At 41.6% G+C, this 26,602-nt stretch overlaps 3 protein-coding genes across 5 annotated transcripts in view; 2 read left to right on the top strand and 1 right to left on the bottom strand.

The window, feature by feature from the left end:
• The window catches only part of LOC121358915 (glutathione S-transferase-like), a 4,535-nt gene extending 952 nt beyond the window's left edge, over window positions 1–3,583 (top strand). The window contains exons 3-6 of the mRNA XM_041477490.1: window positions 971–1,103; window positions 1,925–2,066; window positions 2,721–2,852; window positions 3,171–3,583. Coding sequence (XP_041333424.1) covers window positions 971–1,103; window positions 1,925–2,066; window positions 2,721–2,852; window positions 3,171–3,293 — 530 coding nt within the window. The 3' untranslated portion in view covers window positions 3,294–3,583. The remainder of the gene's footprint in view (window positions 1–970; window positions 1,104–1,924; window positions 2,067–2,720; window positions 2,853–3,170) is intronic.
• Window positions 3,584–6,438: 2,855 nt separating this feature from the next.
• Window positions 6,439–16,984, top strand: LOC121358854 (glutathione S-transferase). Of its 3 annotated transcripts, none has more exons than XM_041477358.1 (7): window positions 6,439–6,564; window positions 10,352–10,472; window positions 11,880–11,931; window positions 12,165–12,297; window positions 12,859–13,000; window positions 15,806–15,937; window positions 16,659–16,984. In XM_041477358.1, the coding sequence occupies exons 2-7, from the start codon at window positions 10,386–10,388 to the stop codon at window positions 16,779–16,781; spliced, it is 669 nt and encodes a 222-aa protein (XP_041333292.1). In that variant the 5' UTR covers window positions 6,439–6,564; window positions 10,352–10,385; the 3' UTR covers window positions 16,782–16,984. The 3 variants fall into 3 exon arrangements, with proteins under 3 accessions (XP_041333292.1, XP_041333291.1, XP_041333293.1); XM_041477357.1 differs by having other exon boundaries at window positions 6,488–6,670; XM_041477359.1 differs by lacking the exon at window positions 6,439–6,564 and adding an exon at window positions 6,852–6,982.
• A 1,564-nt stretch (window positions 16,985–18,548) lies between these two features.
• TMEM14A (transmembrane protein 14A) lies at window positions 18,549–26,580 on the bottom strand. The gene is made up of 5 exons (XM_041477360.1): window positions 25,984–26,580; window positions 25,298–25,383; window positions 23,593–23,694; window positions 20,029–20,116; window positions 18,549–19,005 (listed from the first exon to the last, which is right to left on the bottom strand). The coding sequence occupies exons 2-5, from the start codon at window positions 25,371–25,373 to the stop codon at window positions 18,966–18,968; spliced, it is 306 nt and encodes a 101-aa protein (XP_041333294.1). The 5' UTR covers window positions 25,374–25,383; window positions 25,984–26,580; the 3' UTR covers window positions 18,549–18,965.
• Window positions 26,581–26,602: the final 22 nt, after the last annotated feature.

Genomic DNA, 26,602 nt, shown 5'->3' with positions numbered 1-26,602 from the left:
ATAATAATAAGAGGAAGAGGCATCAGTTAGAATTACAGTTACTTGTCTATTTTACCTAAGAATTCTTGGGTCTTAGTGCCTTAAAAATACGATCTCTTCACTGGATTGTGCACAAGGTCTCAGAGGTGCACAGTGCAGTGTGTTAGGTGGCATCATCCACCCAGGTGCTTCAAGCTTCACTGAATCACAGAAGGGCTGAGGCCAGAAGGGACCTCTCCAGATTGCCTACTCCACCTCCCCTCTTCAAGCCAGGCCCCCTCCAGCCTGTTACCCAGGACCATGTCCAGCTGGGGTTTGAGTGTCTCCAAGGATGGAGAATTCACAGCTTCTCTGGGCAGCCCACACAGTCAAAGAGCCTTTCTTGAAGTTCAGATGGTTGACTCTCCTTTGCTTCAGCTTCTGTCCATGGCCTTCCATCCTATGGCAACAGAGGCTTTTGTCATCAGATGATCTTAAAATTCATTAGCAACTTAGGTTGCCTACACAGTTGTTGCTTTATGATCCCTATGAGAGCAGAGTTCCAGATTTCTGAGTTTACCTGTTCCTTTGCTGCATTCCTGCCTCCCAAGGCAACAACCCACTGTGCTGCCTTCAGCTTCTGTCTTCCTGAACATGGTAATCATGTTTCCTTTAAAGCAAATTGCATTTCTGTGCTCTTCACCTGGCCAGTCAAAAGCAATCTGAGTTAGGGACAGTATTTGCAGTCCTGCTGTCCTGTAGGAATAATGACTTGGTCCCCCTGTTACCGGCTGCCTTTCAAAAAGTATTTTGGACTTGGGGACATGGTTTAGTGGTGGAATTAGGCATTGTTGGTTTGACACGTGGATTTGATGATCTCGGGATCTTTTATCCAGCCAGATTGATTCAGATTCTAAATAAAAAGTAATACATGTGGTTACTTTGCCTAACACCTGCTGGTGGTTCCCATTCAGGGACTGAACGTCTCCTTGTGTTATTCCCTTTGGCCCAGATGGATCCCTGCTCTTTCAGCAAGTGCCAATGGTAGAGATCGACGGGATGAAGCTGGTGCAGACCAGAGCCATTGCCAACTACATAGCAACCAAGTACAACCTCTACGGGAAGGACGTGAAGGAGAGAGCCCTGTACTGTAACAGTACCACCTTTGCTTGTTAGACCCCTGCTGACACGGCAGCCCAGTGTAACACAAGGGTATCCCAGCTCACAGCTCCAGTCAGTGGGAGAGAGCAGCGCTGCTTTGTGCTGCATGAGATGACTGTGACTGCAGCTGATGTCTAGAGCAGAGACAGCCAGCTGGATTCCATAGGGCAAGCGAGCCCAGGAATCATCAGTCACAGGTCAATGCTCTTATCAGAAGAAAGCAGTCAGGGGGGCAGACTGTCCTACTGATGCTGCTTTTCATTTTCTCCTGCAGTTGTCAGCAGCAGCAGCATTTCTCCTCATCACATTCAGGGCAATGTCTTTCAAGGAAACAAAACCCCTCCTCTCTCTAGTAACCAGGAATGAGAATAGAATTAATAACAGGTTATCAAAGGACAGGACTCCTGGGGCACATATTTTGACCTGAGGTATTTCTGAATGCATGAAATGAATAAGCACTGGTAAACACATGTGTCAAGACATTTGCTAGATAGTTGTATGGACCTGCTGTGAAACTTAGGCTGTCTGATTGGATTTTTAACACAAGTCTGGATGGCACACATGACAATTCTGTGATCAGGTTGAAAATCCCATAGTCCAGACAAGAATCAGTCCCAGTAAGAAGTGAGAGGGCTACAGTCTAGGTTTCCCTAGGAATTTTGCATTTGCCTTTGGCCCAAGCTCCCCCGCTGCCTGCTNAGAAGGGGCAGGGATTTCCCAGCATCTCAGTGAGGTTGTGCCAGGAGTTATTGTGCTGTTCAGACCTACTGTGTGTGACCTGACCAAGTGGATCTATTCCTTTCAGAATCGATATGTACGTGGAAGGAATGTTCGATCTGAATGATTTACTCATGACATATGAAATCCAACCTGCAGACAAAAAGGAGCAACACTTTGCAAATATGATGGACAAGGCTGAAAACAGATACTTCCCAGTCTTTGAGAAGGTATGTGGCAAAGAGGTTGTGGCTCAGTTGATACTGTTACCTAGAACCTCCATCCTGGATCCACACAAGTTTTATGGAGGAAAACTGAAGAGAAACTACCACTGTAATGTCAATGCTCTGATTTTAGAGGTTCTGGGACTAAGGTTGAGAGTGGACAAGACAGAGGGGACAGAAGGCACTTCAAATCTGGTGGAGATGTGCAGCTGCAAAAACCCAGCACACACAGAGCTCCCCAAATGTCCACGTTTCAGTGTGAGTGTTTCAGGCAAAAGACACTACAGCACCAGCTTTGACATCAAGCTTCCTCCTGAAGTGCAGATGGCCCTGTACCATACAGGCTACGTAGAGGCATTGCAGTTCCTTCTGTATCTCGTACAGCTCAGCCTTCAATGCAGCTACAGCGTCCAGGGCAAGATGAGCACAAGTGAGCTGCCAGACAGAAATGTAGAACAGAAAGAGCTGATAGATGATGACTGGATAGCAGTGCCTTCAGATCATTGTTTGCACTACAGGTGTTTGAACTGCATTTCCTTCTTTTACAGACAACTCCGTGCAGTGTGTGACCCTGCTTTGAAGATATCACATTATTTATGAGAACAGAACAGAGAAAAGAGAGAGAAATTACATTATCTGCTTCTGGTTCTCTGTTTTTAGGTTTTGAAAGACCATGGAAAAGACTTTCTGGTTGGCAACCAGCTGAGCAGGGCTGATGTTCAATTACTTGAAGTCCTTTTAATGGTAGAAGAGTGGAAGCCTGATATATTTGCCAAATTTCCTCTCTTGCAGGTAAATGAATGGGCAAGTTGAATGGTGAATGAAAGGAAAGGACCACTGATTTAAAGTGGCTGAGAAATATGGGAGAGTGGGAGGGTCAGAAGTGACATGCAAAATAATCAGATGTCCTCAGGACTTTTTGCTGGCCTCACATACTCTTTGTTATTTCCACATTCTGTCACTACAGCCCCAAAAGCATAAGAGGGGGAAGCATACAGGTTCTTCTGCAGCATCAAGCTGTAATGGGACTTTCAGAGCACGGATAACATTGAAATGTCTGACAGCTGCAATGATTCTTAAGCACTGTGATGTTTTGGTTTTGTTTTGTAGAGCTTCAAAGCAAGAATAAGCAATATCCCCACAATTAAGAAATTCCTGCAGCCTGGCAGCCAGAGGAAACCACCATCAGATGATGATGTTGTGGAAAAAGTGATGAAAATTTTCTACTCCTGAGCAGCACTCTAACACAACAGAAACTGTGTTTCATTGTATTTGCAGATAGTAGCAAAGTGAAATTAATGAAAATAATGGCAGTGTCAAAATAATGGAATGAATGAAGTGTAAAGTTTTTGATCTTTCCTTAGCTACAGTGCTGATTTTGGCCTACTGCAGATGCTTGAAGGTAAGGTCCATGAGCACACTAGCAAAGGAAACAATTCACTATGTAGGGGGTATGTTGGACAACATTGGATGCCCTAAACATAAAACTACCTGAAATAAATTCTTACTATTGATACTCAAAACTAAGCTGTTCATTGATTTCTTGCTGCTTCTTACGTCTAAGATCTGTCTGGTTCTGGTTTTCTGGCATTCCCAAGGATTGTTGGAAAATTAGGAGAGATTATTCCAATTAGTAGGCCATGTATTTATTTTTTTTTCTCTCTTGTTAATTCATAGAAGAGCCTGCAGGTTCTGGCTAGCTGAGGCTGACAGGTTTGGGTTCAGCTTTCCTCTGAGCTTAATATGGAATATGCTTGGTCCAGAGCTCCTACTGCACCTCTGCTTTGTCACTAGACACTTAAACTCTTGTACTGCAGCTTCACCAATGTTCCCTTTATCAGAAGGTCTCTTGCAGCAGCTAAAAGCCCTCTGCAGACTCTGAGAAACAAATGCTGTCACCAGTTTAAAACTTTTTGAAGAAGGAGGAGTCAGGATGTTGTCAAGTCTTAGTGAGACCCTGGAATGTAGGAATCCATATTGACTTCTGTCACTGTATATTAAACTAGGTTTAATACAAGTTGTACTGGAATTCTTTATTCTAATCACTCAGATCAAGCTCCAGTACTGAGGTTAGCCAGACTGTGGAACTTGGGTAAATATGTGCAGTTATGTAGTGAAATGTGTTCCTTGCCCAGGTCAGGAGGGTTGGATTTAAGGTCCCTTCTAACCCAAACCATTCCATGATCCTGTGATATTATTTAAACCCCAAATAAACCCAGTTTGTATGTGAAAGAGCCAGTGCCTAAATCCAGCTACAGCTAGAGCACTGGCATCCTGCAGCCTGGCAGCCAGAGGAAACCGCTAATACGAGAGGAAGAGGTACCTAAAGTGATCAAAATTTTCTACTGAGTCTAAAGCTGCAGAAACTAGTTCATCCTGTTTCCTGGCATTGGGAAAACAATGAAAGTACTGAAAACAAATTTTTTTGATCCTACCAGCAAAGGAAATTGTTCACTAAACTGAGGTTGTATTGGACAACACAGAATGCCTTAAATAATTACAGAATACCTGAAATAAATTCTTACTATTGATACTCAAAACCCAGCTGGTCATTGATTTCTTGCTGCTACTTCGATGGATAAGATCTGTCTGCTGGTGTTTTTCTGGCATACCCAAGAGCTGTTGGAAAATTAGGAGTGAATATCCCAAAGAGTAGGTCTTTGTCACAGTACAGCTAGTCTGCAGCTGGACAGATAAATCTGGCTATAATACGAAACCTAATTTGGCTCTTCTAGTTCAATAAACAACTCCCTAGGCGAACAGTGATAGGATAGATGTGAACTCAAACAGAGCACCTAATCCCTTTCAACCGTAAATGCAGAGACATTACTGCTCCAAGTACTGGGCAGTGTTAAGACCCAGACCAACCAGCACTTGAGACCCGGCAGTTTTGAACTGCCTGTATAAGAAACTCTGAACAATAATACACGCTGTTTGTTGAGGACCTCTCTCTGACACTGTGTTCTTTCTGCCTCCAACCACCCACAATGTACGAGGTCGTCTATTTTTTTCTCTTGGACATAAGAAATGTCATGCAGCTGGAACCAGTTTTTGTCATCAAAGAACGGGAATAAGCCCATGTTTTTCAGCAGCAAAGCATGTATTCAAGAGAGTTGCTGCAGGAGCTGTTTCCCTCCTGCCTCACTGAAGCATTTGGACAACACTGGCAGCTGCTGAGTGCTGTCAGAAAGTCAAGCCAGAAACTTGGGCTGTAGGTACTGACTCCGTGCCACGAGCCACGCGCTGAGGACGAGCTCCGGTCATGGCCATGTGGTTTCAGGATCCCCAGAGAGATCCCAGATTTTGGCCACACAGAGCCAGAGCCCCTGGCAGAAGGAGTGCTTGCACCCCTTGCACAGGGGCTGCAGCCCCAGGCTCCGCTGGTCACACAATCGCTGCTGCCCGGGGGCCTCCAAGCCTGTCTCTGCTCACTGTGTCCTGACCATGTCCCTGATGTGCAGCTGCCTCAGAGCCAGCCCAGTGGAAATGTTGTCCAGAAAACCTGCCTTTGTTACCCAGTGTGCAACGAAGCAGTAATTACACACTTAAGAGAGACACTGACTATTAATTTCAGAGCTGTACAAGCTTGGTTGCTTGGTGGTATTCCAAAAATCAATGACAAGTTTTTACTATTTATTCGTTTTAGCAAGCAAAGGCATTAATTTTCATTGACTACAAATCGTCTAATTCTCTTAATGTTCTCTCCTACTGGTTAATGATTCTCCCTCTTGTCATGCTAATTAGTCTCCCTCCTCACTGGGTCTTTCTGTTCTTTTGAGCTGGGTTTCTTGACTTGGTAGGCTGTGAGTTAGTGGTGTGGGAATCCCTCCCTGCCAGAATTATCTTTTATCCGTTCAGAGGTGATCTCAGCACAGTTGCTGTGTGGGCTTTTTTAGTTTCTGCCTTATCTTGGGAGTTCTGCCAAATGCCCTTGTGGCCCATAAATTCTGTATTTTATGTATCCACTATCAGAGGTACGTCCTTCTTTCCAAGCCTTGTTAAATTCCCCCTAGGTTTGAGATCATTAAAACATGTTCAACCCTAACCAAGGCAATTCTCCTGACAATTTCTCTTTCCCACAGCTGGACTTCACTTAGACCTTGTTTGGTAGCTGCTCTGTGTTTCACAGATTAGAACTTCCTTCTTGTTGATTAGGCTTGAAAGTATACTAAGATCAAACATCAAAGCACATCCTTTGTCAAGAAAATGTTTACATATTCCACATTTTGCAACAGAAACGCGGCAAGACTGCAGGACAAGGCTGAGCTGGCTTTCCCTGGGCTGCGGCGGTGGGGTTTGACAAGGCCCCCAGCGGGCACGGCGAGGCCGCGGCGGCAGCCGAGGGGCGGAGCGGCCGCCTGCCTGAGGGGGCGGGAGCGCCGCGTGTCGGGGGCCGGGCTGCGGCGGTGCCGTGTCGGCGTTGTTCCGGTGCCGTGTCGGCGCTGTTCCGGTGCCCTGTCGGTGCCCTGTCGGTGCAGCGGCGGCGGAGCGGCCCGGGCAGACGGTACTGCGGCGGGCGGGGGTCGCGGCGGGCGGCGGGCGGTGCCAGCCCGGTGGAGTGAGTGGTGCTTGCCGGGATCAGGGCTCCTGCCCGGAGGGCAAAGGGCGAGGTGCGTCACAGACCGGCTGGTCCTCCGGGAACGTTCAGCCGTGCTGCTCCGGGGAGTTTGTCCAGGGATTATTCCCCAGCTTCTCTCCTGCAGCAGGGACCGGGACGGGCGGGAGGGTGCGCACGGATGGGGTGTGTGTTTGGCTCTGGGTAGGATCAGCGGGGAAGCTGAAGAGAAGCTGCTCTTTGGAGTGCAAGTCTTGCAATCTCTGGGAGTACTTCCCCTCGTCCAGACGCTCCTCCTAGCTCCGGCGGTGGAAGGAAGCTTTTCGAGCGCGGACTTCGCCCGAGTCCCAGTGGAAGCCAGCCGCTGGTGAGGAGCGGCAGCCTTAAGATGGTCCGGAGGCCGAGCCGGGCTGCGAGCTCGCCCTGGGGAACAGCCCCGCGCGGGACGGGGTCGGGCCACAGAGAGGTGCAGAGAGCTGCTCTGGCTCCCGTATCCAATCAGGAAGAAAGTTTAAGATCTTGGATCAGATTATGAGCTTGCTGCTAAATTAATTTACTTGTTCCTCGCTGAAAGGCTGGTGCCTGAGTTGTTTAGGACAAAACAATGTGTTATGTTTTTAACACAGCGAGCACAGCTGCCTCTCTGACACCTGCGTGGCTGTGGTCCAAGGAAAGTCTGATGCACTAAAACATCAAGAAAGTTTATGATTAATTTTCAGGTCCATTATTGCTATTCAAGAAAGACAGTTTACCAATTTTGCGACGCTTTTATCACTGCTCAGTATTTTACAAAGGGATATTCATTACAGAGCCATAAAAGGGGCACCAAATTAGTTTGCAGCCCTGTGTAAGTGTTCAGCCTGAACCCCAAATTCGGACCTTTAGCCGTGCATTTGCAGGAAGATATTCCCGGCTGCTGTGAGAGGAGCACTGAGTTGGGACTGGCAGTCAGGGCTCTGCGTGAGCTGAGTTTTATCAGCTCCAGCTCTGCTTTGTGGAAAGGTCAGGGGTGTTTGCTCTTTCTGCCTATGCTAGCCTGTCCTTATAGTGTTTCTCAGCCTTGATCGCACATGCTGGAGGTGTTTGTCCAGCCTGTGAGGGTTTAAGTGCAGTTCTTCCTGGTGAAGTTGAAACCAGCATCTACTTTCTGAGCATCAGGGAATGAAGTATTTTTGAAGGTCAGGAGCTCTCTTACTTGTTACAGTGTAAGTCATACATGGGAAATAGAAATGAAGTGTAGGTCATGGTCCTGTGTGTGCAGGGCCTGGTGAGAGAGCTGTGCCAAGGCACTTTTTGAGTGCCTTGTTGTAGTTCAGGTGTCCCAGCAGGGCTGGATTAGATGCAGCTCCAAGCAAGACATAATCTATTGACAAACACATCCTTTTGTATCAGGAGAACCAGAGACTGAGGTGTCCGGGGACACAGGCACTGCCAGGGTGTGGTGGTTTTAGTTTGAAACTTGGTAGAAATACTCATTTTGTGTAGTGGTTTTGGTTTGTTAATTTGAGATTTTATTAATTTTGAGATTTTTTGGTTAATGTATTAGAGTGTGGTGGGTTTGGTGTTGGTTGATTATTAATGTATTTCTTTTTTGTTGTGAGGTTGGATTAGGAGAAGGGTAAAATAGGTTTAAAATTTTAAAAGGGTATAAAGAAAAGTTTATTAACATTAACTAAAAGAAAGAGTAATAACAATTAGAACAAAATTTTTAGAATATATTTTTAAAAATATTTTTTTCTTACTGGTAATGTAAAGAAACAAAATTTAAAATTCTAGTTAGTTTACTATTTTAAAAATAGGTTTTTTTTTGTTTACTTAGGGAGAGAAGTCTTTATTGCTAATGTTATGGAGACTTTTCTATAAGGAAAAAAACCCAGTTTTCGTGGTTTTTTTACAAATAGTAGTTGTTTGGGGAAATCTGTAATTGTGAAGCTCTTCTTATTTTTTATAAGCTTTCTTACAGTTTGTTTATGGCTTATGTTGATTTATGGGGTATTGTTTTAAAGATGAGTTGTTTATAGGTAAAAGTTTTTATTTATTTTTAAAATAATTTTTATTTTTAGGCTTTTTCTTTATCTCTTGGGGGTATAGAATTACTTTTTTTTGTTTGTTTAAACTTTATGGAATTACAGTTATTTTAATATTTGTTTATTTTCATATGGAGGTTTATGTTTGATATTAACTTCAATTTTTAAAATAATTGTATGAGTTATAGGGAAAAAGAGTTTTTTCTCTATAGTTTGTAAGAGGATTTTAGTGTCAAAATTAAGGTATTTATTTATCTTTTTTATCTGGGATTTGATTTTTTTTTGATGACTGATGTTTTTATGTTGTTTTTTTTTGTATGTTTGTATTTTATTTTTTGGGTTTTTTTTTATTTGAGGGAGGCTTGAAGTACTGAAAGGGTTAACGTGTTGTTTGGGTCTTGTAAATGGTTACTTGATTTGTTGGTAACTTGTGAAAGAGAAAAGAGGAAGTTCTCGGGGTTTTTTGTGTCTAGTTTTTTAGTGGTTGGAAGTTTTGTATTATTTTTTAAAATTATTCTCTTGCTAAACTATGACACAGGGCTAGGTGGAAGCTGGGCAGTGCTTTTGAAGACCTGCATTTTGCATGGGGGCACCTCTTTCTCCTGTGAGTCAGTCCCTGACAGAGTGATGGCTGTGTGCTCTGGAGCCTGTGCAAGATAGCACCCAGCACAAAGGACTTCAGTGGCGTGGGCCAAGGATGCACTGTTGTGCTGTTTGTGCCTCTTTATTGATGCCTTGGGATTATGGCCAAAATTTTTACTTTGTGGCTCAGCTATGTATTGTGAAGTGTATGCAAGCATAAATAAGCCTGCCTGTGAACAGATAAACCTTTGGCTTAACAATGAAGCATTCTGTTAGTCTGTGCCTCTGCCTTATGAAATTTCCTTCATTCTTCTGTGACCCATTAGTGATAAGAGTACAGTGTTAGCTTTGTTTCCAGCATCAGGCAAGCTCATATCAGCTGCCAGTGTCATACAGTGGCATGTGACTGCACATGGTAGGGAAGTTTGAAAGGACCAAGTGTTTCATCCCAGTGCCATCATCTGATGGGCTGACTTGAGCCCCCTGCTGCCAGGGGCATTGCCCAGGCCTTATCTGCCCATCAGAGGTCAGTTCCATCTGTTTGTTTTTTGATTTTAAAGTTAAATTTTCAGGGCAGATAGAACACAAATCTCTGTTACAGTTTGACTGTAGCAGCTGGATAGGGAACGCAGTAGGCCTGGTGATATATAAGGCACAGGAGAACAGGGCTCTGGATTGTCATATGGGAGAGGTGAAAACAGTGCTGGTGGCACTAGTTTGGTGTTCTTTGGGAGCCATTCATTTGATATAGTACATTCTTCAAGTATGGTATGACATGTGACAAAACCCAAAACCTACTGAAGAGATTGCATCACTGCAAGGTTAAAAATGTGCTAGTTCAGGAATACCCTACAGCTCTGCTTTGGTTGTAAAACTCCTGTAAGCTGTTAAAACTACAATAATATATTATTTAGGAGATGCTTATTGTCTTGATGTGGTTGAGTGGCTGCATATTCTGGTAATGTGTGGCTTTTCTTTTATTCCATTAATCCACAGGAAACTTAGTTACATCAAGCACAAGTGTGTAGGACATGATTGTACTTTTACTTTCTTGTTCATCCAACTGTATTTAGTAGTTTGGAGTGGGAATTCAGAATGCTAATTTAAAGCATGCTTCCATGCTTCAGCTTATTTTTATCAGGAAACAAGAACTCTGAAATCATGGCGGGGAAACCCAAGCTGCACTACACCAAGGGAAGGGGGAAGATGGAGTCAATCCGATGGCTGTTAGCAGCAGCTGGGGTTGAGGTTTGTACCATTTTTTATGAAGTGATTTGTGATTAAAATAGTATTCTCTGGAATGGTTTCCCAATTGCATCTGTGCTTAGGGATATGCACATCATCACATATCTGTCTAAGCAGAATGCTTAGATTGAGTGATACACTCTTGTGTTGTATTTCATGTATTCCTTGAGCCATAGTTACACAGTGAAGAGATTTTAACATATAAAGAGAATTTATGGGTGTCATTTTTGAAATATACTTTAAGATGAGATTGTAAATTGTTGCTATAGACAAAACTGGGACTTTTTGTCAATGCTCATAACTTCCCTGTATCTCGTGAGTCTTCTCCACTGAAGGACCATGCATACCTCATGTCTGATGAACATCAAAACTTTTGAACATTCTCTCCAAACAAAGTATCTTTTGTTTTTTGGGTCAGGACCTGAGTAAGATAAATCAGCAGATCTGCCCCAAAGGCAGTGTTAGGGGATCTATCGAGATTCACATCAGGCGAAGGCCATCCTAAGACATCTTAATTTCTACATTAAGTTTTTGTTTGAATATGTTTTTTTGAAACTATTCATACTCTGTTGGAAATAAAAGGCTTTTTTAAATGGTGCTCACTTGAGAATGTTGCTGACAGAAAATTTGCAGAACATGAGTGCTGAGGAAACCAAGATCTTGTCCTCATTCAAATGTCCTTATCAAAAAAAAAAAAAATCCAGTGGATTAAAGAGGGACATAAATGCTGCGTAAGAGAGGCATAATTTACAAGAAGTTTCTTAGTATTTCATGTGGCATCAGCTGCTTTTTAATTGAGTGATTTGGTATCCATTTATGGTTCATGCAGGTGACTCTGGTCCTTATAAAGACGAAGTTCTTTCTGGAGCACAATGTATTGTACAGTCCTGTGGGGTTGGGGACAACCAAGTCTTGGGTTATAGTCTCTGCTGGAGCAGAGATGAAGTAGGGGTCTGTTAAGGAAACTTTCCTGTCTGACCATCCAGGAGCCTCTCCATCAGTCCTTAAAATAATTTAGTCGTGGTGGAACAACAGAGTAACATTATGCCTCCAGGGAGGGACACCCAGAACAAAGGAAACTACTGGTCTTTTATACCCTCACAGTCTAAGTGAAGGTTTGGGGTCATGGGCTCCTGCTGTGTGTCACCTGGCCAGTGCCACAGGTCCTCTGCCCTTTGTTGTGCAAAGGGAGGCAGTTCCCAGCTCTTGCCTTGGGCTCCCAGGGCTCCATGAGCAGCTGGAACTGCAGCTGCTCACCCAGCTACTGGCACTGAATGGATTCCTCGACAGGGTCAACACAATGAGATAAGTATGGAGAATAGTGTGGAGAGGTGGGCTCTAACTGCCAGACTTCCTTCCCCTTCTCCACTGCCTTTGGAGTGAGTGTTGTTTTCTATTGTTGCTTTTCAGTTTGAGGAAGAATTCATAGAGACAAAAGAAGACTTAGAAAAATTGCGCAATGGTGAGTCTGTAAACTGTACCCTAAACATAAATTCACGCAAACAGAACAAAAGAACAACAGGAGGTATTTTTTTAAGACCTGCAATATGATGTGACCTGTAAAGAAGAGCTGCTTCCTTGTGGGTGCTTTCATCCCTGAGAATTAGAAATTTCTTGGTCTCTTACCAGGTCTCTTCCTTATTTTCAGTGTAGTATTTCAGCAGTCTGAATAGCTTGCTCCTTTTTCTTCCCTAGATGGAGTCCTGCTGTTTCAGCAGGTGCCCATGGTGGAGATTGATGGGATGAGGATGGTGCAGACCAGAGCCATCCTCAGCTACATTGCAGCAAAGTACAACCTCTATGGGAAGGACCTGAAGGAGAGAGCCTGGTACGGTAACAGTGTGCCACTTACTAACACTCCTCCCTGATTGTTAATATTTACAGAAAGAATGTTGCTGTGAAGTATCTGCACGTGAGTATACCTAACAGACTGTCACTTACTGTAGAGGGTTTATTTTGTGAGAATGGAAGGGCAGCTCCAGAGACTGTGGAGATTATTATGGACTGGCAATTGTTAGCCAGCATCCTGTCATGACTAGACCTCAAAACTATTTTTTTTCCCCTGAAGTGTTTTGCATATGCAGTCTTTTCTCCCACAGCATAAATGAATAAATTATTAATGGAAAACAGCATGAATTCCACTTTAAATACATTACTTGCAGCCTTTTTTTTTGCTTATTGCATATACTGTGAGCCTGTTTTACAATTTGTGCTTTGAAAAAAACTGGAAGTTTTCTCAAAGTGGAAGAAACAAGAAAATAAACCAGTGTCTTATGTTACATTCACTAATAAACATTTTACTCAGTGATCACTTCAGAGTTGTATTTCAGGAAAATAATCAAAACGGAAAGTTTGAATTATATATGTTGAACAAAAATATTTGTTTCAGGATTGATATGTATGTGGAAGGAACTACAGACCTAATGGGAATGATCATGTATCTCCCTTTTCAACCAGCTGATACAAAAGAAAAGAATCTTGCCTTAATCATTGAACGAGCTACAACCAGGTACTTCCCTGTTTATGAAAAGGTAAGTGATAAATCACCAGCAGTTCACAGACAGTGAGTTCTGGGCTCTCTCCCCTACCCTACTCCCCCACTGTTCCCACACGTGTACTTTCCAGAAGGCAAGTGACAGTAGAACTCTAGAAATGTATGATGGAGCCAGTATCCAACAATGTGAAAAGAGGGCCACAAAATAATTTTTGGGTGGTTTCAGGACTGGGACTCTTTTTTGTCTTTCTTTTCCTACCTAGCTTAGTGGCTGATGGCTCCCAGTGTTTTGCCTAAATGCACCTTTTCAATACTTGAGCCAGCCTTCAGTACTTATTTTCTGGAAGTGTAATGTGTTATAGAATTGTTAAGGTTGGAAAAGACCTTCTAAAGATCATCAAGTCTAATTCTCAACCCCGCACCACCACCATCAAACTGTGTCCTCCTGTGACATATCCACATTTCTCGAACTTTCAGGGTTGGTGAGTCCACCAGTTCCCTAGACAGTCTATTCCAGTGCTTTACAACCCTTTACATGAACAAAAATTTCTCAAATCTAATCTAAACCACCCTGGTGCAACTTGAGTCCATTTTCTCTTCTGACTGGTTACCTGGGAGAAGAGGCTGACCCCCACCCTACTACAATGTACTGTCAGGGTGTTGTAGAGAACAATAAGGCCTCCCACTCACCCTCTTTTATTCTTGCTATTCAAAGTTACATATATTTGTGCATTACAGCTAAGGATCTAATTCTATGATCTTCCTTAAATCCATTGCTTAAATGCATTATATTTAGAGACTGTGATTCATTCTCTGAATTGCTGCTTGGGCATCCTTAGGTGTGCACAGAGATGCTCTGCAAGCAAGATACATGTAGCATAGAAAGCATAAAGCAATTATTTACAGGCTAGCATGCACCAAAGAGCCTGAGCTGTGAAGGAAGGCATTGGTATGCTTGCCATCCCCTTTGAGCACATGAGGAGGCTTTCTTGGGTAGGGAGGAGTTGGTCACGAGGGGATGGATTGTTCTTTTCTTCTCCCTGGAACATTGCCCGGATGTTATGGAGCTGCCATTTTCCACCAACCTCCTGTTTGTTTTGTTGTTTTATTTCTCCTGTAAGGATATTTTAATTTTTTCTTGTGTTAAGATTTTCTTGTTTGAATTGAGCCAGCTGTGATCTTCATCTCAGAAGTTTGCTTCTCTTTGTAACTTTTCCTTTTGTGCCATGTGTGGTTGTGCTGTACAGACTTTCTCACAGTGCTTTTTCAGGGCATAGTTGTCTCCTCAGAAATCTGCCAGGGGTACAAAGCTGTGTTGTTTCACAGCTGAGCTGGGTTTTCAGCTTGAAGCCTCTGTTACCAGGCAGCTGAAGTCCACTCAAAAAATACAGGACTTGATGCAATTTCATGTCCCACTTTTTAGAGCCTTAAATTGTACAAAGAAAACCCACAAAGGCTGCCCTGTAAAATAACAACATAAATGATAATCCAGCACTTCTGTAATCAGAGTTCATATATATCCACTGCCATACCAATGAAGGGCTGTGCTGAGAGGTGTTGATCTTTCAAAGATTAAAGTCTGATACGTATTTTAAGTTATTAAACAATAAGAAATGCACCAAAATTCTCTAAACCTGTGCCTAGGCGGCATAAACTACTGTTGTGATATGTTGTAGTATGTATGCTCCATGTAGGAGAGTCTTTAAAGAAATCCTTGTTTGCTTAGATAAAGACACAGCTGAACTTTTCCATTATTTTAGCCTAGTTAATTTTGTTAAAATGGTGAATAATTTTCTTTCTGTACCAGCTGTTTAAGATGTCTATTGTTTCAGCTTATCAGGGTTTGCAGACTATGTGTTATTCATTCTGGAAACTGACAGGAAACATACCTAGCTGTGAGTGTTCACTTTAAACACTCAGCAGCCAGATGGAGCAGCAAAAGGCAATATGAAGGCCTGCAGGCAATCAGATTCCGATGCTATGTTTGGGAGTTTCCACATAGTCTGATAAACAAGCTGTGCTAGACCTTGTTAGAGCAGTGTAGGAGGTAACTATGTGAAGGGATCAGCTGTGACTCTGCCCATGATTGCTGCCTCTGTGGCAGAACTGGCAGATGGGCCTGGAGAAGGAGTTGGCTTCCAGAGTCACAGACTGGTGTCTTACTGCACATTTGCTAATTAAGAGTAACCTTAGTGTGACTTAGGCACAGACATGGCCTTCTCTTGCTCCTGATAGGAGGGTGACAGTCTTCAGGACAAAGGTGGGCTGGAGAGCTGGTAACTGCTCTGAAGCTGTGCTGCAATGTTCATCTCAACTTGTCTACTACACTTGTAGTACCTATGCCAGGCTGTGACTCTTGCATCAGCAGTTTTCCACGAAGGAGTCCTTCCTTAACGGGATAAAGGGTGGGAAGGTTGTAGTCCTTCATTCTGACATATTTCAAACTGTAATCAGCAGTCTCAAATTTTGCTGAAACATCTGGAAATTCACTTAACATTTTTCTTAAAAATTCAGGTGTGTTTACATGTAAACTGGCCTGACTACCTCTCCCAATTACTTTAGTCCTGTTTCTTTTGTGTGATTAAGTCTTTCTTGTGGTACTGGACCTGGTATACAGCTACCTGATGCAGTAGGCTAGAGTGAGAGACGGGATCATATACACTGAAACATGAATTCTGATTTAATTTTTTGTTTAAAGAATATGTAACACTTTCTAACTTCATAGGTTCTTGCATGGCTTTGCTCTGCTGTGTTTTTTCAGAAATCTATCTGCAATGAAATACCTAGATAAAATTGTCACATCCCATGTGAATTTTTTTGTTTATTTGTTCAAACTTTATAGGCCTTAAAAGATCATGGACAGGATTATCTTGTTGGCAACAAATTAAGCTGGGCAGATATCCATCTGCTGGAAGCCATTTTAATGGTAGAAGAGTGTAAGCCTGATGCACTGTCTGCATTCCCTCTGCTGCAGGTTAGTAATCATCTGGTGTGAATTTGGAAGGTAACAAATTTCACTGACTGTTGTTAAAATTTTATGGATGTTTACATCTTTTGAGCCATTGTACTGACACTTCTCTGGTCTGTTCGACTCCAAAAACCTGCACTCAGTGCACTGCCTTGCCCTAGGGCTGCTGGGGACTCAACGTTCTTCACTTCTGCTTTTCCCAGCTGTTCTCAGCTGGCAGGAATTCACTCACTAGTGCTACGAATTTGTTCCTTTCACTGCTACTTCCATGTCTTCAAACACAACAACAATATCCAGAAGGAAAGTCTGTGGCCTGGTGTGTCTGCAGTTCCTGTCCTTTTCTTTTTGCCAGAAAAATTACATTTTTAAGAAATCATATACAAAGAGCAGTTAAGTTTCCTATGTCTTGACTTCTGTAGTGCTTTGCACTGAAATATTCCTGTCTTTGCCTTCTTTTTTCCTCAAATATATCTGCGGGATTGGGATGTGGGGGTTTTTTCTTCCACATTTTACTAGATGAATCTTAACTCTTTAATATTAATTTCTCCCATTCTCATCTGGGAAACTAAGGTATAGCACCAGCATTACAGATCAGAAAAAGTTAGTACCCTTTACTATTTAGTAAGTATGTCTGACATGTAAAAATCTAAGTCACCTGACCTTTAAACTATAAAGGATGGAATTATAATTTCCTTAATCTCACTGGCTTTACTGTTGCTTCTTACAGGCTTTTAAAGGAAGAATCAGCAACATTCCAACAATCAAAAAGTTCTTACAGCCTGGCAGCCAGAGGAAGCCACCAACAGATGAGAAGTCTGTTGCTGTTGTGAGGAAAATATTCAATATCTAATCTGATGAAGATAACCCAACTGTAGTATATTACCAGAACTTGCTTTGTAAGAGTAAATTGCATAGCTGTGCTCTGTAACTTGCATCATATGGCCAGTGTTGAAACAATACACTGTTAAATGAGAGTAAAAGGCTAATTTGTACCTGTTGAGTCCAGAAAGAAGAATTTCACGAAGCAGTTATATTAAATAAAATATGCTGACACTTGGTGTGTGTTCAATTAAAGGCATGCCTGGTAGGGTAAAATGTTCAGTTACAGCTTCCGGAGTACTGTAGAAAAGCCACATGTTCCCCAACCCCCTTTTATAAACTGCCAGAGACAGGAGCCACACCCTGAAAACTGAGAAGTCATTTAAATTCAGGCCTAGAATCTTTTGGGTTGGCTCTCTAGTGGTCTCTAGGTGGTCTCCTAGAAAGTTCACTCTCTCCCTGATGTATTTCACAGCTTAAAAATCAAGGAAATAAAACCTTTAAAAATAAAATTCATGATCCTTTTAAGTTTATGGGCAGAATTAAAAAACTTTTTTAATCCCCACATGAATCTCTTAGGAGTGATTTTTTTCACTGAAAGATCAAAGTCCTTGTATTTAATTGGCCTGCTGTGGTTTTCATCTGCTGAGAGCACCTACTCCCTTGCTCTTTTTGCTGCTTGGCTGGCTGGTCAGTGAGGAAAATGCCCCTTGAGTGTTTTTTTGTAAGGTTTTACCTTCTGCAGTCACTTCCCACAGTTATAAAGCCAAGTGCACTTGCAAGGCTGCTTACCTTTTCAGTAAGAGTGAGTTTTACCTCAACAGGGCTTAAAGCATGCACTACTATATCAGATTCTTTACCCTAATTTAATGGAACAATCACTGTTCCCTTTAAGAACATTGCCATAAAGCATCCTTTGCACTTAGTTGTTTCTCCTCAGTAGGACTCCAACTGATTAGGCAGTCAGCCAGTGTACATGAAGAATTGCTGCCCAGCAAAGTTAACTCCTTCCCTGACTTGTGCCTTAGAAGAGCCATGTGCATCTCAGAGGTACAAAGCACAAGTGCCCCATCACCTGGGCACTGCTGACTTCCAAACAGGTTTACATTAAAATTACCTCGATAGCTGAAGCAGTGCTTAGCCATGCTCAGCACAGTACTCGTTTCACTGGGCTACTCCTCTCTTCCAAACAAGTGCTATGATTTAGGAACCATCACAAAGGGGGTATCGTGGTACACAATAACCTTCGTAAGCAAGCTTTGTATGAAAAAAATAAAAAGCAGCAAAATTTCTGTTTGTTTTCAAGACTGCACTCACCCATACTGCTTCCTAACAATTTTGCTTATATTCCCTGTACACCAGAAGACAGTCTTAGCCAAGCTTTGAGACCCCAGAAATATTTATGTTTTACACAAATCAAAGCAACTTCAGTGAACACTCTTCTGCTTATGGCAGGGGGGAGTTCAGCAAAATAATCTGTGTGAGAATGGAATGGCAAACCTGTTCCAGAGTACTGAGAGCTTGGAACCTCTGTGCAGCATGACAAACCTCAGCCATGGATCATGTCACTGGCAATTTACAGCATGGTGTATGTTTTAAACCACTACTGAGCACAAAGCAGAGCACCAGACTCTTAAATTGACAAAATGGCTCACTCCTCTGCTTAAAAAAAAAGATAAGCTTCAAACATTTTACATTTTATTTGAACTCTCATTTTTTATATTTAGAACCAGGGTAACAAGAACATGTGTTGGAAAGGAAGTTGGTTTTTGAGTGCAACACAATACAGGCCCAAGACTTTTTTGATTTAGAACTGATTATTTAATCTCAGAAACTACAAATTATACTTCAATACAAGATACCTTTTTAGCATAAACATGTATTTATAGATATTCTTTCAGAGATACAGTGCAAGAGTAATTCAATTTCCTGGGGCGCTCTGCACCCCTAAAACAGATCAAACTTACAAAGAAAAATTCCATGAATTAATAGACTGCTTAAATGAAAGTAGATCAAAATACACCAACTAAACACTTGCTTTAGTTTTTAAAAAAAGCTTTTAAAATATCAGTACATGTCAATAATCAATTAACAGGTACAGATCTTTTACAGAAAATATAAATGCAGTGTAAGACTTGTGTTCAATCTTGTCTTTCAAGTACAGAGAGCATGTCTGTTTGGTGGGCATGGCAATCATATTCAGTTCCAAATTCTCCTACAGCAGCATAAAAACAAGCCTCAAAATCATCAAAAGGCTGAAAAAAAAAAACAAAACAAGAAAACATAAATATGGCTGTCATTAATAAAATCAGTGAAAGTCATCATTAAATAACAGTGCATTCATAACTAACTGACACTAGAGTCTCTGTTAAGCTGTCTTTTCAGGTGTCCAGATCTCCAGTCTCAGTGTCTAGAAAAACAAAACCCACCTAGCCTGGAAAAGCAATCCACAATGGACAGTAACATTTTCCAGTGTAAGTCCTGATTCTTAAATTTTGCTTAAATTTTGACAAATTGCTTCTGATTTTTTCTTCCCTGTATGTAACTGAGGTAAAACAGAATGGTGTTATATTAAATCTGCAATATTAAAATGACAGAGCAACAGTTATTATTCCTTCAGAAGATGGGGATTCTGATTTACACCTGGAAAATGTTTTGCATTACAGACTCGTTGGGAAAAAAGTTTTGAACTTACTCCATAATTTAATTCCAAATCAATAGATTCAGAAATTTTTCCAGAATGCTGAACAGCAGCAATAAAGCAGCTGGAACAGCCAGATTTTTTTTTTTTTTTAATTTGCATTAATACTGGCCAAAGTTTTGAGGTTAGGTCAAAAATGTCCTCATTTTCAAAAGTACTGTGCTTTCACTAGTTTTGAATGCAGCACCTCTAAACCAACGTGTTGGCTTTTTTTTTTTTTTTTTTTTTTTTTAAGATGATTGTGGTATGAAATTAGACTAATTTTATGTGTATGTGTTCAAAAACACTAAGGCTTATCTAGGTTCTTGCAAAAGCCTTATCAATATGCATTAATATTTAATTGCTGACCTCTCCTTTCTGTGCTGAGAAAGTCACTTCTTACCAGCTGTATCTGCCTAGTAAGATGAAAAAGCTGCTCACTGGAAACAGGACTGTGACCTCCAAACTAATTTCACTTAAGCTGTGTAGTTGCTGAATGACAGTGACTTCCACACACAGTGCCTTGAATCGAGTGTGAAATGGCAACTATTTGATAACCAGTGAAATTTTTACAGTAAGATCTGCAATATGTATTTACCTCAGGCATGCTACTAGTCCGGCTGGCATTAATTTCTTGGACCTCTTGAACCTCATTCCCATTATAATGGTCAAAAGAAAAGATGAAACTGTAAAAGACAATCCAATATATTTATGTTCTCACTTTTCTCAGTGGACCACTCAGGAACACACAGAGTTATCAAAGGTCATTGCTGTTTTTCTATGAACTGCAATTTAATGAAACATTAGATCAGAAACAGTCTATAAAAACATTCTTGCTTTTCCAAAATACACCATTATGATTTATTTTAGCGACAAATAAAGTGTCCGTGTGCAGCAGAATGCTAAATCCTATTCCATGAAGACCAGGTAAGTTTGTCAGTCAGTCAATTCTACTCACCCATATCTAAATTCATGGGGATACCAACAAAGTAGAAAGAATCTTGGCCATAGCACTCACATGTATATTGAATTACAGGAATAGTGTCTCATAAATCTCACCAGTCTAGATCATTGCAGCTGTTTTTTGACTATTCAAGGAGCTAGAGCATTCAACTTCTTGTCTGTTTTATTTTTAGAATATTAGCTCTTTATTTGCTGAGCCTTATAAACTATATTGGAAGGTTTGCCAGCTGTTTTTGCTACAGAATATGGCTATCGACATCTCTTCCTTCATGACTACAATTCCTCTGGAGCCTTTTGCTGTGAGGGAACCATCCTTGCCTGTGACAAGAGGTGGGCAGCTCAAGAGGGCTATGAATGCAGCACAAGCAGCAGAGAACAACTATGAAAGAAACTGCATCTTCTTCCTGGAGTAGTCTTATCTAGAAATGGAGGCAGCAATGAATTCATCAGGCAGAGGGATTTCTCTTTGAACTATGGCTGCAGAGTGCTACACAAATGAGAAGACTGAGGAGAACACATGAAACTGCAAAGATAGCTACCTTCATTAAAGAACTGTCACTTGAAATGCTTCCTAGAAGTGGGCAGAGAGGCAGGACTTCTCATGAGCAGCTGTGCTTTGTCACTCTCACAGCCAAAGTAATGGCGGTCACACAGATCTCTTCCCTTTTTATGGAGCAGTTAAACCGTCTGGCTAATTCTCTTCAAACTCCACTGTCTAGTCCTGGGGCCAGCCCTGTGTTCACAGGTGTCAAAAATTAGTTTTAAACTCACTTCAGCATATAAAACAAGCCCTGACAGTTACAAGTATCTTACAGAACTCTACCAACTATGTGCACTCATCAAAGATATGCTGCAAAAAAAATATTATGCTCCATTATCCATTGCTCTTATTTTCTAGTCACATAGCCTTGATCCTCTCAGGAATGTCTCAATGAGTGAAGTATTCCACAGCATGTGTCTTGCCAGAGCCCTGAGTATATTTACAGTTTATTACAAGCTACAAACCATATTCACTCTGTAATGTTCTTTTTTTTCCCCTATTTGCTAGTACCTGGCTTTTCACAGGTTCCAGAGACTTTTTAATACATTCAGCTTTCAGACCAGATTTTAGAAACTGCTATACATTCACTGTTTCACCTTAAACCAAAGAAATTCAATAAATCAAGAGCAATTCAATCCAGTGAATCATATTCAGATCAGAATCAACTTGCATTGTGAATGCTACTAACTCTTGCATACTGAGATTTGAATTTCTACATCTACTTCAAACACATAAAAATGCATTAAAGTATCCAAGAAAACACAGAGCTTATTTGAGGTGAAGTAGGAAAATGCCTGAAATAGTAATTTATAAAACAACTAAGAGAATTTGTCTGGGGTACCCGTTGGCTACATACTCTTTGTATGTAGGACAAGTTACAACAACCTCATTATCAAGGTTTTGTAGTAAAATATTACCTAAATTACAGTAGGAGAGTCTTGCATAGGTCAAAACTACTGTCAATAATTATGGTTTGGATGGATGGGTTGTTTTTACATTTCCTAACCTTTTGAAGGTTTATTTTACATTGTAATTTACTGTAGTGGTTTCTAAGTTCAGAGTGGTCACTTTCTTCCATGCACTTAATTTCCATCTTTCATTTGTGCTCTAGCTGCTTTTCATATTTTGGCATGTTAGGCATACATGGTTTGGATGGATGGGTTGTTTTTACATTTCCATTTTGGCATGTTAGGCATATGTGAAAACATTCTAGTTTTCCATAAAAGCAATACACATTTATAATAAAAAGCAATTAAAACATTTATTTGTAAACATTCCAAACTAAGACTGCTTTAAAAAGTCTTTGTTCCTTTTACTTTATGCAAGAAGAACTTTCTAAGGCAGGTATAGTGAATTCTATCTCATCTCATCTCATTGCTGTAACTTCTACTAAATAAGTACTATACATTTCTCCAGTTGAGAAAATCCTCACATGCCTACAACAACATGAAATGCAAAACACTGGCTATTTTATCTATCAGACATCCAAAAGCACATTAATGGAAAATTTTGTATTAGTTCCCTCAAAACCTGGGAATCGAGGCAACATATATTAAGTTTTAATGAGTCTTCTTTTCCATAAATTCTGTATCTAACTTAGTGATTTAACTGACCCATAGAAGTATAATACCATATGCTACTTAAAAGCATCTCACACTAAAGCTTATAAATTTACATATATTTAAGGCTATGTCTTCATTGCAAAAAAAGGTTTGGGGTTTTTTTAAAACAGTGGGATAACTTAATCTGAGCAAGGTCATGGTGGCAAAACTCGAAATCAGTTTAAGGCTATCTAGGAGCAGATCAGGTCCACAATTACCACCTTTACTGAAGAACTTGCTGAGAACACTTTGCTGTCAATGCTACTCAACATTTTTTTAAAATGGAAATTTTTATAACTGTGATTGGTGCAAAGCACAAAGCCAGAATGAACAATATACCACAAATTCTAAGCTGAGAAAACCTAATTGTGTTTTTTACACTTAGTTTTCACACAATCTGGATTAAATGTATTTTAAATGCCTTTTGGCATGTGAAACCACAGCCTAAACCATCTTTGCTAAAACCATGAGTGAGACAAGCTCCCAACAGCTCTTATTGTAAATTCATTTGTGCAAGGTTTATGTCCCCTGAAGGGATTGTAAGTTTTAGCCTCCACGAGGGTTTCACGGCAAACTAGCTGCCACGACAATTATTGCACAGTCTGCATCCTGTCTTTCTCAGCAACAAAGGAAAAACACTAAGTTAAACTGCTCCATTCACTGGGAGCTGAGGATATGTTACATTATGCAACAGTGGATCCCATATCTACTTTACTGCTCAGATTGCAAAATTCAATCTGTAATGCTAACGATTTTACTGCAGTACTATCTCCTGTTTATCAGCTGGATTTCACAATATGTGCAATGTTAGGCAAACATCTCATAAAAGCAGGTGCTGCCAGGTGGTAACACACACCTACTGGCTTTGTGTCAGTGATCTGCCTTACCTTGTAAATGGCTCCTGAATTTTGCAAGCTAAACTGAAGTGCTGAACTCTAGTTAAAATCCAACATTGAAACCAAAGCAATAGCCAAAATTTACTAAAAAGAGAATTTTACATGCAGTTCAGGATGCTGCTTATTGTTTGTTTGTTTGCTTACTGTAGTGAAACACTTACACAATGATATCTTCACATTTCTCGGATCACACGTTACACAGTAAGCTCCATAACCAGCCACGGAGCCAAAGGTGAGTCCAGCAGCTAAAGAGATTTTACTACCTGCAAGAAATCATTCAAGTGTTATTTCTCAATACAAGGTTTTTAAGCTCAATCTTTATACAGCAGCTGTCTCTCTACAATAGAACTGATTTTGCCACATTCCAGCTTACCTCACCCAGTGTGAAGAGAGAGGTAATATTTCTGTAACTGGGTCATTCTAATGTGTGGGATTAGGAGCAAAGCCGACTAAGTTAGAGGGAGATGATCAGGATCCAGTAACACTTGCAACTTGGGAAAAATACAAAATACAACCCTACATTTGGCTATTTTCTCTATCATACTTATGAAGGATTTTTGTAATTTCTCTGAACTGTATGCTCATTTTAACTGTATCTTACAGCACTTGGAAGTCTCCAAAAATGGTAGAAATGTACCAATATATAAAAAGAGCAAACTGGAAAACATGTGTGGTCTTAATGTCAGGCCTTTCAGTCTGACATCAGTCCTGGAAAAAGAAGTGCTATCGCAAACATCACATTTAATGAATAACGAATGAAAAAACAAATAAATGGCCGTGAGGATGAACACAGGGCTTCTAAAAGTGACTTGACATCTTCTTGCAATGCTATTGAAAAACTGGTTCATAAATCCCGTATATATCCCAAATATTTTACATTTCTGAACAGACATTTGTCTTGGTACCATATGATAAAAGCACAGAATCTGCACAGCAGACATTATTTGAATTAAACTGATCCCCAGATGTTTATAAGTAAAGAATTCAGACCCCCGATAACATTTAGTTCCCAATCCTTTTGAGTACTTTTAATCAAGATTTTGCAAGAAAATGTAAATCATAACCAATAAAAAATTATCTAGATTTGCCACGAGGATCGACCAAGTATTAAAGAGTGAAGAGAACAGGTGAATGGGATAGTCAGTGAGTGCAGCTGGCTGCAAACACAAAACCACAGCGTTTTCAGAAATTCAGATGTGAAGCCGCGTCTCCGAGAGCAAAGCACGTGCACACTACGAAGGGAGACGGTGACCCTAAGCCACAAGAATCGTGACGGACATTGCACAGGGACGGTGACCGGTGCGCTGGGGCTCCCGCCCGCCCGTCCCCGGTACCGCTGCGACCTCTGCCGGGCGCTGAGCCGGGCACGGCGCTGCCACGGGGACTGCAAAAACCCTGGAATACCGAAACTGCGCTTTGTGGTACACTGCCACCTAAAACCTGACTCGTTGTCCTACTGCGAAAAGGCACAATTCTAACAGCACCAGAAAATTAACCACCATAAGTAGAGGTTTTTTTCACACCGTGCATCTGGAAACGTCAGAATCAAGCCTGGATTTCTCTGTAGAAAACAAGCTTTAATCAAGGATATACTGTGCTCAACATAGGAATGATTGAAAGGTGATGAGAAAGCCCAAAATGCACTTAAGGTCAAAGATAATATGACAACCCACACTCTTTGCCCGGAAAACAAACTCATTTAAATGCTTAAGTTGGCCCAAGAGCATCTCATGAAACTCAGGGCATTTACACCAGCATATGATGGATGTAAAATGCAGCTTTGCTAATTACAGCAGTTTTTGTGTCTCATACTGCATAGAAGAAATCAAATGCCTGACTTCCAAATCCTTCTGTCGCAGTACTAACCTTTACGAGTGTATGCTACAACACCTCCAACCACCAGCAATGAAGCATATGCAAAACCAATCCAGTCAACAGCCATGGTCCCAACTCTGGAAAAAAAAACCCAAATATATTGCAACTGAAGGCAAACAAATTCCTTCCTCCTGGTAAAAAAGAAATAATTACTTAATGGGTTCTAAATAACACTACACCCTCCTAAGTTGTGCTTGACTACTGTGTCAAAACATTCAGAAGGTGAAGGTGTGCCTGTTGGCTATTGCACCATCCTTTCACTAACTGCTGACCCTCCTTACACCCCGGTATGGGTATACCCATATTTCCATTAGAGGATTTTTTGGACATATGTGGCATATTTTTTCCCAGTTACAAATACATGTATGCAGGCAAAAAGCTTGACACCATCCAAAGCATGTTTTGTTGCACTTGTGCCATGCTGCTGAGCTGAGAGCACGCTATGGATGCATACAGGTCTGAGCGCTCACCTCAGTGCTTTCATCTCCTTTCAACCACACTATACCTGGAGCACTTCAAGCGGTATGTAACAAACCCTGCACCAGGGTCTGTTACATTTCACTCTAAAAATACGAATTTTTAGAGTGTATTCAAAGTTTCCAGACAGAAACTTAGGCTGTTTTGGGAAGCTACACATACCTATACTTTACCCTGTATCTATGCCCCTTTTATTTCACCTTTATATTTTGATGCACTGTCTGAAGTTAGGCTTCTGTTCTGCAGAAAGCATTTAAGGTTCTGTTGTGTTGCTGGTCGGTACTTCCCTGGCAGTGCTGTGTAAAGGCGCCAGTGGCAGAGCTCTGCAGCCAGAGAGCCCCTGCAGCAGCGCGGCCTCTCTCCCATCAGCCGGTGGAGCACACCTTTCCCCTCCTCCTCCCAAATTAAGCGTACACTTAATTAAGCACATCCTTCTTTATACCCCAGCGCGCGTGCCCTTGACCAAAGTGTTAAAGCGTGCTAGCAAAGAGTGCTCACTCAGCATTTCATGTCAAGCCTTTAGTATTTAAAGTAAGCAATTCGCAGCGAGCCCACTCCTCCCCAAGTCGTAACCCTTCAGGACAAAAGGTGGGTTTAGGGGGCCCTGGCACCCCGGAGAACGAGGTTTGCAGAGGCGGGAGCCAGGGATGCAGGGGCCAGGGATTGCCAGGCCTTTGATGTGCCTGGCCTTCGTGGCCGCCCCTCGCCCGGACCCGCAGCCCACATCTCGCTTCCCAGCGCCGCGGCGCAGCCCCCGGGCCAAGGCAGGCGCCTGCGGAGGGCGGCCCCCCGCCCCGCCCAGCCGCCCGCTCGCCCCCC

The sequence above is a fragment of the Pyrgilauda ruficollis genome, unplaced genomic scaffold, assembly GCF_017590135.1.
Source record: "Pyrgilauda ruficollis isolate IOZ18807 unplaced genomic scaffold, ASM1759013v1 scaffold40, whole genome shotgun sequence".
Lineage (NCBI taxonomy): Eukaryota > Metazoa > Chordata > Aves > Passeriformes > Passeridae > Pyrgilauda > Pyrgilauda ruficollis.
This window is presented reverse-complemented; position numbering and strand designations above follow the sequence as displayed.

Excerpts from the sequence above, each read along its gene's own strand:
- LOC121358854 (XM_041477358.1), top strand. The coding sequence starts at position 10,386 with ATGGCGGGGAAACCCAAGCTGCACTACACCAAGGGAAGGGGGAAGATG. Across the intron at positions 11,932-12,164 it reads CTTAGAAAAATTGCGCAATG|ATGGAGTCCTGCTGTTTCAG; the intron begins GTGAGTCTGTAA and ends TTTCTTCCCTAG. Across the intron at positions 13,001-15,805 it reads ACTTCCCTGTTTATGAAAAG|GCCTTAAAAGATCATGGACA; the intron begins GTAAGTGATAAA and ends CAAACTTTATAG.
- TMEM14A (XM_041477360.1), bottom strand. The coding sequence starts at position 25,373 with ATGGCTGTTGACTGGATTGGTTTTGCATATGCTTCATTGCTGGTGGTT. Across the intron at positions 23,695-25,297 it reads TGTAGCATACACTCGTAAAG|GTAGTAAAATCTCTTTAGCT; the intron begins GTTAGTACTGCG and ends GATTTCTTGCAG. Across the intron at positions 20,117-23,592 it reads AAATGTGAAGATATCATTGT|TTTCATCTTTTCTTTTGACC; the intron begins GTAAGTGTTTCA and ends TGTCTTTTACAG.